Source organism: Anoplophora glabripennis, unplaced genomic scaffold (assembly GCF_000390285.2).
Source record: "Anoplophora glabripennis isolate ALB-LARVAE unplaced genomic scaffold, Agla_2.0 scaffold296, whole genome shotgun sequence".
Lineage (NCBI taxonomy): Eukaryota > Metazoa > Arthropoda > Insecta > Coleoptera > Cerambycidae > Anoplophora > Anoplophora glabripennis.
In genome coordinates, this window is record NW_019416601.1 from 229,969 (window position 1) to 248,681 (window position 18,713).

The 18,713-nt window shown below is 32.5% G+C and overlaps 1 protein-coding gene across 1 annotated transcript; it reads right to left on the reverse strand.

Moving 5' to 3' along the window:
• Positions 1 to 370: 370 nt before the first annotated feature.
• On the reverse strand, positions 371 to 18,315 carry LOC108912580 (protein borderless). The gene is made up of 9 exons (XM_018717842.1): positions 18,233 to 18,315; positions 16,398 to 16,642; positions 11,229 to 11,454; positions 7,813 to 8,094; positions 6,753 to 6,943; positions 6,111 to 6,329; positions 5,640 to 5,991; positions 4,429 to 4,728; positions 371 to 764 (listed from the first exon to the last, which is right to left on the reverse strand). Exons 2-9 carry the CDS (start codon positions 16,584 to 16,586, stop codon positions 532 to 534), a joined length of 1,992 nt encoding a protein of 663 aa, XP_018573358.1. The 5' UTR covers positions 16,587 to 16,642; positions 18,233 to 18,315; the 3' UTR covers positions 371 to 531.
• Between the last annotated feature and the right edge of the window lie 398 nt (positions 18,316 to 18,713).

Consider the following 18,713-nt stretch of genomic DNA (forward strand, 5'->3'; position numbering starts at 1 on the left):
TATGTTTGATAACCATTTAGTGTTAAAAATGACTACCACTTTTAATTTTATTGGTCGTCACTTTGGCAATAGTGCAATAGAAACTAAAAAAAATGTGTATTATTATGTTGAGAGTATTGGCACAAAGCCAACTTCCATTGCAGATATATTTATTATTATTGAAAATTTCATTAAATTTGTTCAAACCATAATAGAGGTTTTGGTTTGGTGTTGGAGGTTTGTACGTTGGTGTCATAATATGACTTCATCAGATGGGAACTTCGGAAAATTGACGTTTTAAAGTATAATAATTAAAAAACAAAATTGTTTGTTTGAATCTGTAAAACAAAAAATAATGTATGTTGCAAATCACTTTAGGAAAAAACCACAATACTAAAAATAATTTATTTTCAATTTTAAAAATATACGCTATTTAACAGTAACTGCTAATTTTATACACGGCATTCTGTACACAAAACAAATTTAAAACTGAATTTTTAATACATTTTCAAAAAGTTACAATTATACGAACAGATAGGTCCTTCACACACATTAATTCTTACTATTCCCCTGGTAAGTTCTGCACCACTTCTTTTTAACATAGTAAACGGCTATAAAAGCGGTCGCTAGAAATGCTAATCCCGCTATGATTCCCGTGGATACGGCCCTTATACTCTTGAATCCTGGGAAAACGGCCCTGACTTTGTCGCTTATTGCTTGTTGGTCGTCCAAGGATAACGCTATAACTTGGATGTCGTACTCATTGCCTTCTGATAAATTAGTGACTGAAATAGAAAAAGCAATAAAATATACAGGGAGTATACCTATAATATCTTAAAAGCAAATTCTATAACCAAACGTGAAAAAGTTATTATCATTGATTTTCAATTGTATTAATATTCTTATTTTTCACTTTTTGAGGCATAAAATATTATTTAAAATTATTAAAAATCAAATTTTTCAATGCTTAGCAAAAAATACAGTTAATTCTGTCCAAACAAATATTTTTACGCCTATAGAAATATTATTTTTTTTTAGATTAAGTGTAATACCAGTGTAAATACCTACTTCACGAAAAAGGGATTTTTTTTTTGTAGAATTCAAACTTTAAGAAGTGAAAGAATTTTAAAATTAGATTCAATTTAAAGAAGTTGAGGTGTATATCAGATGCCCAAATTTCAAATCTATGTTTTTTAAGTAATGAGGATATACCATTGGAACAATACAATTGAGACACCTGGTATAATCTAAAGCAGTTAATGGTATCAATTTTACTATAAAACTAAAAACTAATCAGGGCATAGCAATACTTCAATTATTTTTATCAATTTGTTTATTTGTTCGCATTGTAAAACAGGAACAAAAGAAAATTATAGACATTATGAAACATGTCGACTGCAGATTATATTCGTTGTTTTTGTTGACTGTTCTAAAACGGCTACTCCAATAAAGAAATGTGACATAACATTTTTTATTTAGAATTTCATGGTTTGTCAAATTATGTTAAAAAAATACGGTATTGCCATTTAAAAAAATATCGTTTTAGTAGCTACTGCAGAAATCTGGCAACACCGGAAAAAATTATTTGTAAATTTTTCTTAATCAAGTTATTTCTTACAACTTTGCATTTGGAAGCACTAGTCTATTACTTCAAATAAAAAAGTTGACCAGGTTAAAAAAAAATAGCATTGTATAAGTACTTTATATTTTAATTAGGTTTTTTATTTCACAGAACTTATGACAATGTCGTCATATGTTTAAATTGATAAAGGTTTTCGATAAAACAATTTTCAATGTCTTTATAAGATAATAATGGGCAAATTTATTTCTTTAATCACAAAAAACTATGTAGCGTCCATTAGTTAACAGGTTACTGGGAATTGCGTCACTACATGTTTTCCAGACAAGTTTACATGCGATTTTATGACGATACAGTTAAATTTAAATGCGTAGTTGTACTTGATTATTTTTTATAATTATCATTTAAAATGATAAATGAAGTTATCTTGTTGGTTAAAATTATTTGTTTTTTTTTATAAAATATACAGCCATATTTACATAGGGATGAAATTTAAATATATGTCGGGTAATTAAATTATGTAATATTTATGTCTCAAAGGTACTGGGAAATTTTCGAATATGTAAAATGTATTTTCAAATATCATTACCAATTTAAAATGGTGAGGAAACAGATTACGCATCTCTCAAAATGCCTTTTCACCAAATTTCATCAAATTCGATACATCTTCAGACGAGCCCTAGTTGGCCGTGTATTGTATAAATAAAAACAGCAGTATATAAGTTACAGGCTTGTATTATATTTAAGCGTGACACCCTGTATATTTGAGTTTTTCTTGATTAATAATTAGTTCTAGGCACTGTTTTGCAGTAAAAAAGAAAATATTGATTTTTCAGTTATCTGCAAATCAATTTCAAAATAAAAAACGTTTCGGCTAAAACACTTTTATGTTCGCTTCAAAGTCTGCCGTAGTTCAATAGATATTGAATTTAGAAAACAATAGCGCTTGAAATTAATAAGTAAAAGGCTAAAGTATCAAGGCTGTAGTTATGTTTATCCTATAAGATAACGGTGATCTACAGGGTGGTTTGTAACTAGATATTTTCAGAATGAATAATATCAAAATACAAAGGGTACCTTGTAATACAAACGTTTTTCCAAAAATTAATAATAATGATTTTGAATTTAGACTATAGAAGTAATTTACGCAGTGAGGGATAATTTTAAAGGGTAACTGTCACTTCTTTATGGAATCTGGAATTGTGTGGAGGGTAGCTTGGAAGCTACAGCAGGTAAATCCTTGCTAGGGTATTCCTTAGCAAATTGACAGCTATTTGTTTCATTCCATCGTTTCATAAATTCGTTGTGGGTGTTTTCTATGATAATTTCAGCGAGTGCTGACAGCGGAAGCACACTGGAGGGATCGGGCCAAAAAATATTGAGACCCGATGCATTTCTGGCTAGTTGTCAGATTCTTTATTGCCGTTGCACCGCTAGTGTCCCTTAATCCAGCACACATATATGCTGTTGGAAATTGAGGCCACGACCAGTTCCTGGTGGCATTCCCATACTGACCGGGCAATTTCTTTGGGGGCTAATTTTATTTGTACCATGGTAACATACCTATCCATTGCCCACTGATATCGGATATGCAAGGATCTACAATAAATTCCACACCCTGCACCTTCCTTCCATTATATGATCCGTCTGTGAAGACGTTAATTTCATCCTTGCTGTAGGTCTCCTCCCGTCTCCTGATGAGTACTGTGTAGGGTCTGTCGAACGTAAACTGAGGAGAAATACTGTCAGTGTCTGCCTTCAGAAGGGGCAACTTCCTGAGGACCCATTCCATAGACGACTCCCAACTTCTCATTCTCCTTCATCCTACATCCGGTTTGAAACCAACGTTCTTGGGGCGATAGATATCCCGAGGTGGCAGCCACAGCATTGCCTCCATCGCTATGATGGGTGTAGTTCACATAGCTCCAGTAATGCTCAGATCCTTTGTACGTGTCACTACTTTAGTCCCAACTTTTTTATTTTTGCCTCATTTTTCGAAGTCATTTTCGAGAAATTGCTCGAACTCTGTGTATTTCAGATTAGGTACATGCGATCGATATTTGCAACTTTTTCAAATGCATCCTCTTAGTTAACTTGAATTTCTCGAACACGGTTCAGTCTGTAGGTTAAACGAGTAGGTAAGTTCGTTTTTTTCCCTGACAGCATGAAGATCAGTCAGATTTAGAAAGAATGGGGCAAAGATATATGAATTGGGGATGAAATGGCGAAAGTTACCCCGTTCTAGATTCTGGAATAATTTGGAGTATACTGAGCTACAGCAATTAGGCCCCTTTGTGCATCCTTTAACGAGAGATCAGCTCTCCTGAGCCGTCAACCAGCCTATCAAGGAGAAAAAGGTGATGACGTTGCTCAGGGGGGGATCCTTCTGATGTAGACCATAGAAGGCCATCGTTCTCCTAACACGGATTCTCTCGTTGACCAGACACCAGTGCACTCACAGAGTACATGGAAAACTGTTTCGTCTTCCTGTTCACACCTTCTACAGAGAGGTTTTTCACACTCTTCATATTGTAGAGGTGTTTCCTTAGCCAGCAGTGTCCGGGCTGAACTCCCGTGACCAGACGAAGACTTACTCTGGACATTGCCAGGTATTTTTTAGCTGTGTCTTTGCTGGGGTATCCTAAGAACTCCTTAGCAAATTAACAGCTGTTTATTTCTTCCTACCGTGTTCTAAACTCTCTGTTGGTGTTCTCTTTAATCATTTCAAAAAGTTACCCCTTAAAATGACCTTCTGCGCAACAATGGGATTTGTATAATGTGATTATAATAAATACTTATTTAAATAAATAATTATATTTAAATGAAATGATAAGAGGCAATAAAGAATGTATAATTTGAATAATGCTTACTTAAATAGGAAGTATTTTTCGTTTCTCCAGATCCAAAAATATACTCATCCGGCCCCTGACTCCACCTTACGATATACTTCTTCAAATATTCCAATCCATATTCAGGTGGTAGCCAAGAAATCATCAATCCGTTATCCGTGGGGTGTACCGTCACATTTGTGGGGTATCCTACGGGGGTGAAGGGTCTCCTGATTCTATCTCTTTCACCCTCTGTGTTTTTGGTCCACACCCGTATAGCCTTGCTGAAAAGACCTTCGTCGTCGTCACCTTTAGAGAGCACCATAAACTCATACTCCATACCTAACGAATAAAAAACTGCATAAGTTGACAAGTTTAGAAATTTGATTCATCAGTCCTTTTAGACCAACAGCCTTAACGAAGAAACCCTTGCTCTCTTGACTTCCACACTAGGGAGGACGGAAATATTTAGGTACAAAGTATTGAAAAAAATAAATAAATAAAATAAAAAATAAATAAATATAATTGGGCAGTTTTATTTTAAGTACTATTGAAATATAGGGAAAATGTATGCAACATTATATTTTATAGTGAAAATCCATTCTTCTGCTTTTGTCTGAAATAAACTGATATTTCTCGTACCATTGATTTTTCAAAAGATAGCACTGTTAGTCCGTCTTTACAATCTAATTTAAACTTATACAATCTTTTAAAAAACATACAAGAAACAATATGCAAGTAACAACATTTTACAATACACCTGAACAAATTACGTTTATTAACAAAAAAAGGTGCCCAAACTGCATAGTAAATATGCGTTACTCCCACTCCCCTTTTCACTACTGCGCGTCGGTAACCATGACCGCCGCTGTAAACACTTTACAGACATATTACAAATTAAAATTTCCGAATTTATTTAATTGTGGAGATAACATTGTAAATTAATTTTTTTTCTATGAAAACTTCTAACGCCAGCCTGACAGTGTTATTAATGACTCAAACAAAGTTAGTGATTTAAAAAATTTCAATGTTATCAGTAGGAACAAGTAATTTATAGTTCAATTGTTTGTAGTGCCATATTTCAAAATTTTTATCTACGTGATCCTTGATATAGTTTTAGAAGAAAATTTTTATTATTTCGATAAACAAAATCAATGATTGCAGCACACGATGTATTATTTGTTATCTGATCAGCTGATCGAAAATATGTATGTGATTATAAATACGTTTTAAAATTTTAATTGCTGCATTACCTGGTGTAAGGTTAGTAACAGTAGCTTCCAAAACCTTAGTCGAAGGCACTCGGTACGACTTCCACTCATCTTGCCCTCTCTTCTTATACCAAATATTATAATCCACATTAGCTCTTTCTCTGCCTATCAACCAAGTAAGATGAACAGAAGTGGTAGATGAAACAGCTGTTATGTTGTACGGTGCGCTGGATGGTATATTTTCCACGAGAAGTTCTGTCTCTGCTGTGATTGTGGCTGCCTTATTTGTAGCCGAGCACTGGTATACACCTCTGTCTTCAGTTTGGATATCATTTATGGTTAGATTCCCATCTCTAATTGAATAGCGACCCATTGGAAGTGACTTGCCGTCTTTCTATTCGTTAACAAAGTACAATCAGTATCAAAATATTCGTGAGTGAAGTTATAAATTGTACAAATATGAGTTTTGTAAGTCATGTAATACTCTAATACTAATATAATCAGTTTCTTTACCTTGTACCAAACGATAATCGGCCTGTGTCCATTGTCGCCATCTCTAGCGTCACATGGCATCTCTATTGTTTCTCCTAATTTCTTTAGATACAGGTTATGCGGTATCCGCACAAAAATTGGAGCCCTTTGGACTGTTACATGCATATTTGGGGATGGACCTGCAGTTCCTAACTCATTGTAAGGGGTACAAGTATAGGTTCCGGTGTGGCTTTCGTCGACCTATTCCAAGTTATTAATTGTTAGAATGTTGAAATAGTAATTTTAATCACTTTAGTTTAGCACGGTGAAAATTCATTACTAGTACAAAGAGTTTGTAGCTGAGACTGTGCGCTAATCACATGCAATTTTCGTTAGAAGCAATACCCCGATTGAAACAACTGGAAAGATTAGTTGTCAAATTTGAACAAACAGGTTTGGTTACAGACAATAAAAAAACAGGCAGGCCTTGGATTAATTTTAAATTTCTGATACACAAGCACCCGCTTATTTCACACCGATAAAATAGTCAATAGCCTGGGTATTCCATTACCCTGAAATGTCGCATACGAGATCATGCTTCCCGCATTATAATTTTAAAACTTTACTTAACAAAACGTGTGTCATAGGTTGTCAATACGAAATTAAAAAAGTTATTATAGTAACCTTGCTGAAATAGAGGCTGCCGTTTCGTCTGTAGAAGACGCCTTGAATATTGTAGGGATCGAAGAGGAAACCATCCTTCTCCCACCTTAAGTTGGTTAGAGGCGGATTAGCCCGAAAGTGGCAGTCTATAAGAGCAGGTCTGCCAAATGGCAGATGTATTTCAGGAGGTGCATACATCACTTTGGCTTTATCTGAAAAAAATATATTTGAATGTACATTAAGTGTAAAATATTGGACACTGGGATTGAATCTCCATTAGTTTCAATTTTCGATGTTTCACATTGTATTAGCTATGTCTTGTTCTTGTTTGGTTAGTGCAACTCTCTCGGTTTCGAACATACAATACCTATGTTTGTTTTCAACCATGAAAATTGAATAATTCCAAATTTTTCGAATTTTCACCTCCAAGAACGGCGGTGACAACATTTTTAACATTAAGGCGATGTTTCGCATTGTATTAGCTATGTCCTGTCCAAATTTGGTTAGTGCAACTCTTTCGGTTTCCAATCCTGTGTATGTTTTCAACCAGGAAAATTAAATAATTCCGAATATTTCTAATTTTCACCACCAAAAACGACGGTGACAACATTTTTAACATTAAGGCAATGTTTTTACTGAATCTAAGTTTTTGTAAAAAGCTTATGGGTCACTACTATTATCATCAGTATCAGTTATTTGTTAACAGCAGATTCTTAAAATTGAAAAAACGAGGAAAATTGCTGATAAACATTGGAGATGAAATCAACTTATTTATGAGGTATGTCCAAAAACTACAAAAATTTTTCACCAAGCATTATCGGTTGCAAGGTTTTCTTCTAAAGATGGCGTAAGGAATCGCCCTTTTCAGTAATTTAAATACCTAATCTCATAAAAAAAATCTAATGGATTTAAATCGGACCCTTTTTGAACAATAAAAAAATATTTAACTGTACGTTCGTTATATATTTTGGTTATTTGTCAATAAACACCCTATTGACATTAAATTTTCCTTGACATCGTTTGCAGCACCTTTGGCCATTGCACTGATAATACAGATTACCCTGTATACGTTATTACTCACACTGAACATTAAGAAAAGCCCTTGCCATTTGTTTTTCCCCCTCGCCGTTAGAAGCTTCGCATTCGTACTCTCCATAATCTCCAGAATCAGTGGGACGGATAACAAGCGTATTATCCTTGGTTATCCAAGACCTGGTCATTAGATCGTGATATTCATTTAGGGGTATACTGTCCTTGAACCATTCTACTTTTATATTATAATCCTTCGTGATGCAGTTAAATTCGACTTCCTCTCCTTCCAGGACGGTTTTGTTAATCGGAGGGATCGCCAGGAGGTTCCCACCTAAAAATAGTGAAAATATAATAATAAATCATTAGTAGACTTTAAACTTCGGTATCTATATTTATAGTTATTTATGGTACTAGTGTGTTACGGTCATATTAAATCTATGGTTACGGTAATATAATTTTCCCAAGTGACTTATATGACGTAACACACGAGTGCCATACTAGTATATTATTCAACGAGCGTATAATGATGGGTATTATTCACGAGGTGAAGTTTACGGCCACGAGCCGCAGGCGAGTGGCCTAAATCACCGAGTGGATAATAGCCATTATACGAGAGTAGAATACTATACTTTATCCACGACTACTAAATATTTTTGTTGAAGTTTTTTTTGCTTTTAGTTCGTTTTTTACACACACAATTTAACACAAAATATCAAAACACTGAGAAATCTATGCACACAAACAATAATGTTGACAGGATTGAATCAAATTTGTTTTGTTTTAAAAGCTACTTAGATTTATGAAATGTTTCGAAAAACATAGTATGTTAAGAAACAGATATACGACACGCACAAATAAAGTCGCTGATGGCTCAGTGTAGATGCTCCTTCCCTTCCAACCGCGGGTCCCGGGTTCGAATCTGATCTAGGAAAATTCACTTTTTAATTTTTTTTTTATATGTACAGCACTGAATAGAAAATATTTAGTGGTTTACACGATAAAATATTAAAAACCGATTGATTGTAGCAGAACAATATAATATTATAGCTAAATCAAGGAAGAATCAGACAGTAGTGATTAATGACTCATTAATCACTGCCGTGATTTATGGGTATTAATAAGGTCGAGCAGACAGACGTATAATGGGTACATTATACCATAGTCGTGGATACAAAATTTTATCCAACACTTTCATAGAATTTTGTTGTAATAATAAATAAAAGTAACTTAAAATTTCAAGTTGTCAATGTCAGAAAAAGTAATTTAACGAATTGCATGTATTTTTATCCAAAAACCAAAACTGAAATAATGGAAAATGTGGAAATTCCATCTGAAATTTTAGAAAAAGCTAATGCGGCTACTGAAGGCATCATTCCACAGAAATCAAAATCTATATATAACAAAGAACTGGAGGAATTTCAAGATTGGAAAATCAAAGAAGGGGTGAAAGGCGTAAATGAAAATGTCTTGTTGGCTTATTTTTTCAATTTAAGTGAGAAATTAGCTCCATCCACATTGTGGACTAAATATTCCATGTTGAAGTCAACTCTGAGAGTTTACAAGAACATTGAAATTTCTAAATTCGGAAGGCTAGTGGCATTTCTAAAGTCTAAGAACAAACATTTTCAATCAAAAAAATCCAAGGTTTTAGAAAGAGAACAAATCGAACAATTTTTGCGTGAAGCCCTAGACGAAGATCATCTTATGAATAAGGAAGGTTCCACTGAATAGTTTAACTGAGTTATATTTATTAAATTTGTTGTTTTTAGGTGGCGTTGATATTGTTGCGAATAATTGAGCCATCTAAGCATAGACAATATAGAGGACAAAGAGCATTATATCCACATCATGATTTCAAATACTAAAACGAACAAATCAAGAAGATTCGCTGTGTAATGAAGGATTTTGTGTTAATCCAATTGAATTAATTAGAAAATATTCTAAGCATAAAATGTTCTTTTGCAATTTTCAAAAGGGAAAATGCACACGTCAATGTGTTGATATTAAGAAGGTATCAAAAATCCCTAGTGTTGTTGCGCGATTTTTGGGCTTGACAGATTCTAATTTATAACAAGGGGTGCAGACTCCTGAAGCAAGCACAAGCAAAGGGGCAACCTGTTCTATAAATTTACCTGTTTCAAATTGGTTTTCTAATAAAAAGTAGAAAAATAACCAAACATTTGTCTTTTTATGATTTCTATAAGTCACTAGTGGGTTATAAGTCAGAACTTACTAGTGACTTATGACTTATAACTCACTAGTGACTTGTAGGCCACATTATTCTTTTAAAACCAAATAAATTATAGTATCATTATATACAAGTGTTGGATAAAATATTTTAAATTTATTTTTATCATGCAAAGTGGCGTACATTTGGGTAATTTATAAAAAGGGCTTAAAATTTTTAGAATATGTGGAACATAACTTTCATCTAGAAATTAATTCTTTCGGTGATGATGTTTTATATGTATATTAATTTTTATATTTAACATTCCTTGTACTATATTGCGATAAATCATATAAAAACTATTATTATTATTTCGAGCGCTGAGAATCATCATGTAAACATGTGTTTACATGATGATGTTATCAAAATTGTTAAAACTTATTGAGAACCTTTGGAATTGTTCCCGACTTAACATCAAAAGAAGTGAATAGTTCTTGTGAATATATCGTCCGCTTTTTTGTCCCGTCTTTTTATAGTAAACACAAAAATTGCTACTTCAATTTTTGGTAATAATTATCAATTCTCTTTAGTTTTCATTAAGCAAACGAGTGTGTTTTATAGTGAAACTTATTAGTGAACAAAGTTTAAGTAAAGTCATTTAATATTGTAGATTCTTTATCGTTTTCCTTTTGTGAAAGGACAGTGTCTGTGGTAATAAGTGAAAAGAAACAAACTAAAATTCTTATCAATACAATAGCAGTGAATTAATAGACATGATGATGATGTATGGAAACGCTGATGAAAACTTGAAGTTAGCAGCACGTCTTTAAGTACAGCGATTTAGAAATAGGCACCAAACAGAGGCAGGACTGTTGATGGAAGTAATAAGTAGTAGATCTTACAAAAATATTCTATTTGCAAGAAAAATTTCTGTCAATCGAATTTTCGCAAGCTTCAAATATCTTCAAGTTTGTATACAGCCTATACAGAATGTAAATAAATAAGTGCGAAAAAATTCAGAGGTGATTCCCTGTGGAAAAATAAGGTGCGTCTTTCACATAAAAAAAATCTGATATGAACATTCCCTGTGAAGATATAGGTACCGCCGCTTAAAGAGGGTGCCAAACAAGTAGTTTTTTTATTTTTTTCTGAAATATCAAAAGAGTGACAGAAATGAAATTAAGTAGACATTTTCCACATGGATTTTCTAGCACTAACTTTTTACATCCTGTATATCGAGTAACCGGTAACAAAAGTAACTGACAACCCGCAATAAATTCGGTGTTTTCATGTCTTACCACTGACTGTGAGGTGGTACCACGTGCCGTTGTTCCTCCAGGGCGGCATCCTGTTGGGGAAGATGATTCTGCACTCGAACCATCCGACGTCGGATTCCCTAATTGATGTTAAATTGATGGACGCCTTTCCGTAGAGATGGGGCTGTTTATTGAGTGGGCTTATTCGACCCAAGTATTCGTCCGATTCGGTGTAGACGTCGTCTTCCCACGAATAAATTACTTCGCCCTAGAATCAAAGCTAAAATTTTAAAACTAAGAACGGATATTGTTTTTCTTTTGTCAGTGCAGGACACTACAAATTTTTCAACCTAAACCACTTAAGTCTTTTAAAATCATTTTCGCACTTTAGATTTTAATTATTTTAGAAATGTACAAATCTGTTTTTATAGCAATTATCAATGCAGCAGGAAGCCATGATTTGTTTTGATGATAGGCGTTGATTTATGAGTTTTGATTTGGGTAAAAGATTGTATGCGATATTTTACATTAATTAGTCCACATTGTTGACATGTACAGAATAATTCATATAACCTAGTACCCTCTATACCTCTTTTACTTTTCTGTCTAGAAAAAAAGCGTAAAACCAATGTTTCAGGAAAATATTTTGCTATTTCAAAAAAACATGTAAAAATGTAAACGAAGCAATTTACTGTTGTAAAGATAAAACCAAGCTTTTTTGGAACACTATATACCTAATTGTTTTTTCGATTCCTCTCTTTTTTCTGATTGCAATGATATATACATATATTACATTTTCGTTAATAGCTTGGACAATATTTTGGTTTATTTACTGATCTTTCGCATAGTCAAGATTGCCATGGAATGTTTCCGCTGCTAAATTCACTAAATAAATCTTCAAATTCTTTATTGAGAAAAAATATCTTATTATTAAAACTGTTTTGTAAATATGTACTTCTTCCTGTATCAGACAACGGACATGTTTCCAAGCAATTTTTTTTATAATGCCCTGTTGTTCTCCCCTGATACTGATACTACTGGTTTCAATATTTTCTTACTAGGTCACATAAATCTTTTTTTACCCCTTTTTTAGATGTTAATTCTGAACTACATTTATTAACAATAAAAAGAAGTGTCATCTTATAAATTTCAAGATTCATATACAGAGTTTTCCTAAACGTATTGCGGTTTGAATGACCGAATGCCTTCTGTTTGAACAATGTTCAATTTTGCTGCAAGATTATTGTATTATCATGTCCAGATAATTTCTCTTTCTTGCTATTTAAGAATTTAAAGTAGATTGTTTTACATCAAATTTATATTTTGTTTAGATGAAAAATCGATCGATCCCAACATTTTTTTTGTTTGCTGACAGTTTAATGTCATATACAATCTAATGACAAAAGAATCAAAATTTTTAAATTCTTTGGTTAGCACTTTTTTTCTCATTCAAGTTTGCCAAGTCTATAATTTACATCCTCAATTTCTAGGGACAATTTTGCTTTTAATGATGCTTTCAATTTCGTTTGTAATTTTATCTGACATGTTCTTGAAAAGAATAAAGCCTAGTGTATGGTATACTTTAATTTATGTTTGTATTGATTAGGAATGTTGATAACATTAGAAACCTTAATATCTTGAGTAGTTTTTTTACTGTTAAATTTTTTTCTTCTGTTATCTAGTGGTATCTCTTGATATCAAAGTACAATGAATTCACTTGTATTTATTTATATTTATGTTTTACAAATATAACATTATCTGTTCATATCAAAAGTCAACAATTTGTAGGAGCTATTCAAAACTACTGAAAAAGAACCAACGACGACATGACGTGTATATTTTAATTTTTAAATTATGATCCATTAACGCCGAGAGTTTGTTTTTCTTTTCTCTTAAATGAAAGAACTCGGTAGTAAGTATAGATCCAGTACTGATAATAGATCATTTTTGTCGTTCTACATTTTATCAATAGAATCGCCGTATATTCCTTTTTAACGTACGTCTCTAGAATGAATCGTCAACTCATCGGTCCGACAAAAAAAAATCGTACAATGTGTAATTGGGCTTAGACGTCATATCGCTGTAACGGTTTTTAAATTATCAAGCTAATAATGTAATAATTGTAAAGACGCCTTCCTACGACACGAGCATACCCGCTTATAAATCAAGCTGTCGTTATCCTGCGTTAACTCGACCACAAGTGGCGCAGACCTCAAACCTCTTGCTACCAAACGAATTGATCGATAAGCGAATACACTCGCCGAACCATGCGTTGTATGAAGGCAGCTTTAAAGAATGTGTGCATGTGTGACTTTAATCTGGACAATTTATGATTAAATACGATTCAAATGGCACTTTTTTATTTTAAAATAATCCTATTGGTTGCTGATGAATGAGGGGAAATAATCACAAGAAACAGAGTCATATAAGCTTACTGTCTGTAAATTACCAAAATATATCCGTTGTATAAAAAAAACATCTAATATTTTTCTAAAATAACCTATCATAATTATATTCGGCATATTGAGGAAATGCTTACAAAAATCCAACAAACACAAATTATGTCAACTGAAGTAGTATTAAATTAATATAACCTTTAGTCATGAGCGTAGCTAGGGGGGAGAAAGCCCGGTGCTCACCCCAGAAAAAAATATACAATAATATCATCTTTCTCATATCGGTAAGACTACGCTACTTTTCTTTAGAATCAAACGAAAGAGTGCTTAGGTTTTGAATTGTTATATCGGTAAGTCGTCGATTGCCTGTTTTTTTTTTGGAGCCCACTCCAGGCAAAAATCTAGCTACGCCCATGACGTTAGTTGATGTCTCCTTTACATAAGACTTAAACAAATACAAAATTGTAAGTGTAAATATGAGGTAAAGTAAATATTTCAGAACCAAAAAGCTTTCTGTTTATAATTCAAGCCTTTTTGTTTATTTTTATTGTAACAAAAATTCTCTCACATGGAGCAAAATCCTGTGTCCACTATAAACTATCTTATTTTTTGCTTAAATACTGTTTCGTGTACGAAAAAATACAAGAGTTCAAATTTATTTGAGAAAAAGACTAAACTATCCAAAAAATGACCATATTGGCGATTGAAAAAAATTTGCTCAGAAATTATAGGGGTGGTTACTTCTACCCAAGGGCGTCGTCAGCTAATGGGTCAGAGGGGGCAATATAAGAGAGAGGATGGGAGAAATATAAATTGTATGTACCTACAAATAGGTATAATGATTTAAATTTTTTTAGAAATATTTTTAATAAAAGAAAAATTTATAAAAAAATAAAAATAAAAATAATGAAGAAATTAAGGAAATTGAACAAGAATTAGATAAAACATAATATTCTCCACCACTTTTCTATTAAAATATTCATGGTTGTCAAAAATAAGCTTTCTGCCTTTTCACAATTAAAGTTTAAAGCTATAAATCTATGGGGAAACCTAGAAAATTAAAAACTATTTGCTATATAAAATTGATGTTACGCATATAGTTAGTTGCATTGTTAAACTTTTATTTTGATTCCGATAAGTTTTTTATTTAAAATTCAAGAGCCAAATTTTTAAAATATGTAATTATTATTTTATATTTTTAATTTTCTCAAACAAATTACTTTTTTTTTTTAATAAGTCGTGTTTTAATTTTCAAAATTAAAATTTAAGTAAATAAAATATTTTAATAAAAATTTTCAATGTAATATTTTCTTGGCATACGAAAATTTTTGTACTTTTTTCGAATTCTTTGGAGGGGGGGGGGGACGGGAAATAAAAACTAAATTTTCCTATCATCATCATTTAAAGGACCATATATCCGCAGATTTTCGGAGACATTTAGTCATTTTCTTTAGATGAAACACTCTTCCGTAGTTTTTAACAAGGAATGATCTCTTTAATTTTTCGGCATTTATCTACTACCCTACATGCTTTATTTATATCAGTGTGTTATTTGAAACTTGTCTAATTACAATTCTTTTATTTTATTTTAGGAATAGAGTTATCGTTTTTGTGAGAAAAATGTTACATGCACAAATAACTACCTATGTCCATTATACAGGGTGTCCCAGAATAACGTGTACAACGGAAGACCACAGATTCGTGGACTCAAAATAGGCAAATTTAGGCTAATTCACCTTTGCCATCCATCCACATTACATTACTTAACAAAGTGCTAGTAGGCTCTGATTTTGTAGGTTGACTGTAATTTCAGTTTGATCTTTAAGTCATTGTACCCGCCAATTCTTAATTCTTATTCAAAAATTCAAAAAATTCACGAACTTTGAGCCCATCTAGCGGCCAAACGAAGCTATTTCGGATATAGGTGAATTAGCCTAAATCTGCCTATTTTGAGTCCACGAATCTGTGGTCTTCCGTTATTCTGGGACAGCCTGTATTGATATGTGGGTAAATATTATTAACGCTTTCATATTTTTCCACATATTTGTAATTTGAATATCGAGAAACTAAATCGACTTCTTTAATCCCTTTAAATTATTTCTGTATTGTAAACATTTTAATATCATTAAAAATTAAGTGGTAAAATCTTGTCGAACAAAGATATATTTAATAATATTTAAAAAAATTTCAGAAACAAATATATCTGCCTCGCTTTATGTTGTGGAATTATGTCTCGAACGAATTTAATAATAATAATGACATGTTAATTATATAAATCATTGTCGTGGAATCTTCTTGCCTCGTGATCTTTCAATGAAAAGGTTAGTTAAATCATAATTAGCTACATCCAGGTACAAATAGGGATAACTTTGTAACATCCTGTTTTTTTTTTTGATTTAACAACAATAAGAAGTATAACAAATCTATTACCCTTACCTACGTTTTGTCGTTTTAAAACCACCTTCGGCGAAAAGTTACGCACAAATCTTGTTAATTAGAATGTTGACAACCTACTGTTTGTCTAATCATTTATTTCCCATTAAAAGGCTTGTAATAAGTGCAAAACGTCTGATGCACAAATATTGTATGGAAAGTCACCCTAGTATGCTTTTTTTATACATTAGTTAATTAATTATTTTATTATTTATCGCCTCACATTTTTTACACAAATCTGATTAGTCAAAATGTGATTTATTAAACACAATATTATAAAAATTGTATAAGTATGTAGATAGTAAAGCTAAATCAATTTTCAAACTTCAAAGTTACACAAAATGTTCTAATAATGAAACCGCCCTTAAATTACTGTACTTACCCCTCTTCTCCAGAGAACCATATATGGTATAGGAAAATTCTGTGGGAAATCTACCTCACAATTCAGAATGATATAGTCCCCCACAGCGGCGGTAAGGTACTTCGGATTGTTGTCCTCCAAATAGTAACACTCCGCCACCAACACCAAAACAAACGCCACAAAACTCACCCCACTCGCTTTACTTAACATTTTTTCGTTTTGAATTCAATCGAATCCGAATCCTAGCTGCAGGCGCGATGGTGAATCTACAGAGATTGAAGATGGAGCAAATCAACAAACGCAGCGGCACAAGGTACAATAATGGGATTATTATCGTATTAATGCAAACTATATTACACTTTACACTGACTGAAGTGTGTGCTCGGGCGTATGGGTGGGCTAATTTGTTTATTACTGTTTCCTAGTGTTGGTGAGGTTAATTGGATAGGTTGCAAAGGAGAGGTATGAATGAATAAATGCGGAAAATTGGGTTACCAGTTATTTTGGCAATTAGAAACATTTAAGGAGGTCGTGAATATGGAAGAAAGCATTTTTTACACACGCTGTGCGGTATGCAAAATCTGACATTGAAGCACTAGTGATTAAAGTGTGTGTTATTGGCAACGTATATATTTTTTGTAGATCATCCATTATATCAAATTGTTCATTTAGGGATAGTCCAGGTGATTCCAATGTACGGAATTACGGAACTTGAGGTTCTCTAGTTTGTTTAATGGAATATTGCTTGAAAGAAAAACGTCTGTAAGTTCATAGAAAAATACAGTCTTCAGCGCTGGACGAGGCGTGGCTCTTCAAATGTCTTGTAACTTTAGTTTTGTCACAAGAATTTATAATGCTTTCACACATAGTACAAAACAGGTCATTTCCTTTAATACGTATGTCCCGGTCACCTTTGGGATCACTGTCAAACCACATTTGAAATAATTCCCGTCTATTTCTTTTCCCTTTTGGCATTTTTCTTCACTTTTCCTCCCAATTAATAGTTGTTATTGTAAATTATGTTACTATTTATAAACAGTTATTTAAATATACAGGCGAATACAGTTTACAGCAGACGCCACACTAACTACTACAAGGTTCCATAAATAACTGAACAGTTCAAAACGCGAGTCAGCTGTGAAGGCCACCGATTCCCAGGCCGGCTCTGTTAGACTCTGCGCGTGCACTAAGCCTACTTATAAAAAATGAAACTTCGAAAATTTTCACAGGTGAAAAGGGTTGTTACTTTATCTAACCAGTAAATTCTTAAAATATAATTAACAGGATTAAATGTTCATCAATTTTTGTCATATTTCTGACACATTTTACGATTTCGCATATAATTTTTTATAACATTGTCACCAGAACTTTTTACACGTTATTATTTTATTATACTAGACATTATAACACTGCTGTGATTAGAGGCATTTACATATTTAAATAATTTTCTAGGAATTTATAACACACCTAACAAACTAAATTTGTCAATAAAAAATTCTAGGTAGTTATTACATTGTTTATATCATTAAGTTGAGTAAAATTTCAAAGAAAAAATGTTAATTTATTAATTAGTAACATATAGGTGTTCATTTCATATGTAACAGCGCACTTTATATTTCACCTATTTATGGGTGTATTTCAATTCTGATCGGTTCATTAATTCGCAGAGTAATTATTTCCCATAATATAATTTTTTCACTGTGACATATGAAAATATAAACAATTTATTTGTCGCTCTAGTGTGTACAGTGTTTATTAGTATAAAGAACTGTTTTTAATTAACTTAATTATTATGGGATGATGGATGATGGATGAGAATATGAAATTTAGGTAGGTAGTCCTAAATACGTACTTACACTAATGACACTACAGATTATAGTATCGATGTGTGTACACTATCATACAGTACACTGGACACAATCATAACACTGGACAGACTAGAATCCAGTTAAGAATAATATCTAGTTTTAAGTCGACATTATTATTTATTCACGGCATATGAGATTACTTGAAGTAAGATGACAATATTTGCATGAAATAAGCAGCTATCTGTCAGTATTCTCCTATTAATATTAAAAATAAGATTATTTTGACTTCCTATAATTATACTGGGTGCCTGTTATTCACGCCGGCAAGTTGTAATTTTAGAGATAAAATATTTATATGATAAATAAATTTTACGAAGTTGAATTTTTTGATAAAAGATTGATAAAAATTATTCTAAAATTACTTACGACATTAAAGTGATAAATTGGAAAGAGAAATGGATATACAACCAATAATCAGCTAACAATATATAATTCAGGGCAAATTTATCAGCAATCTACGAAAAACTGA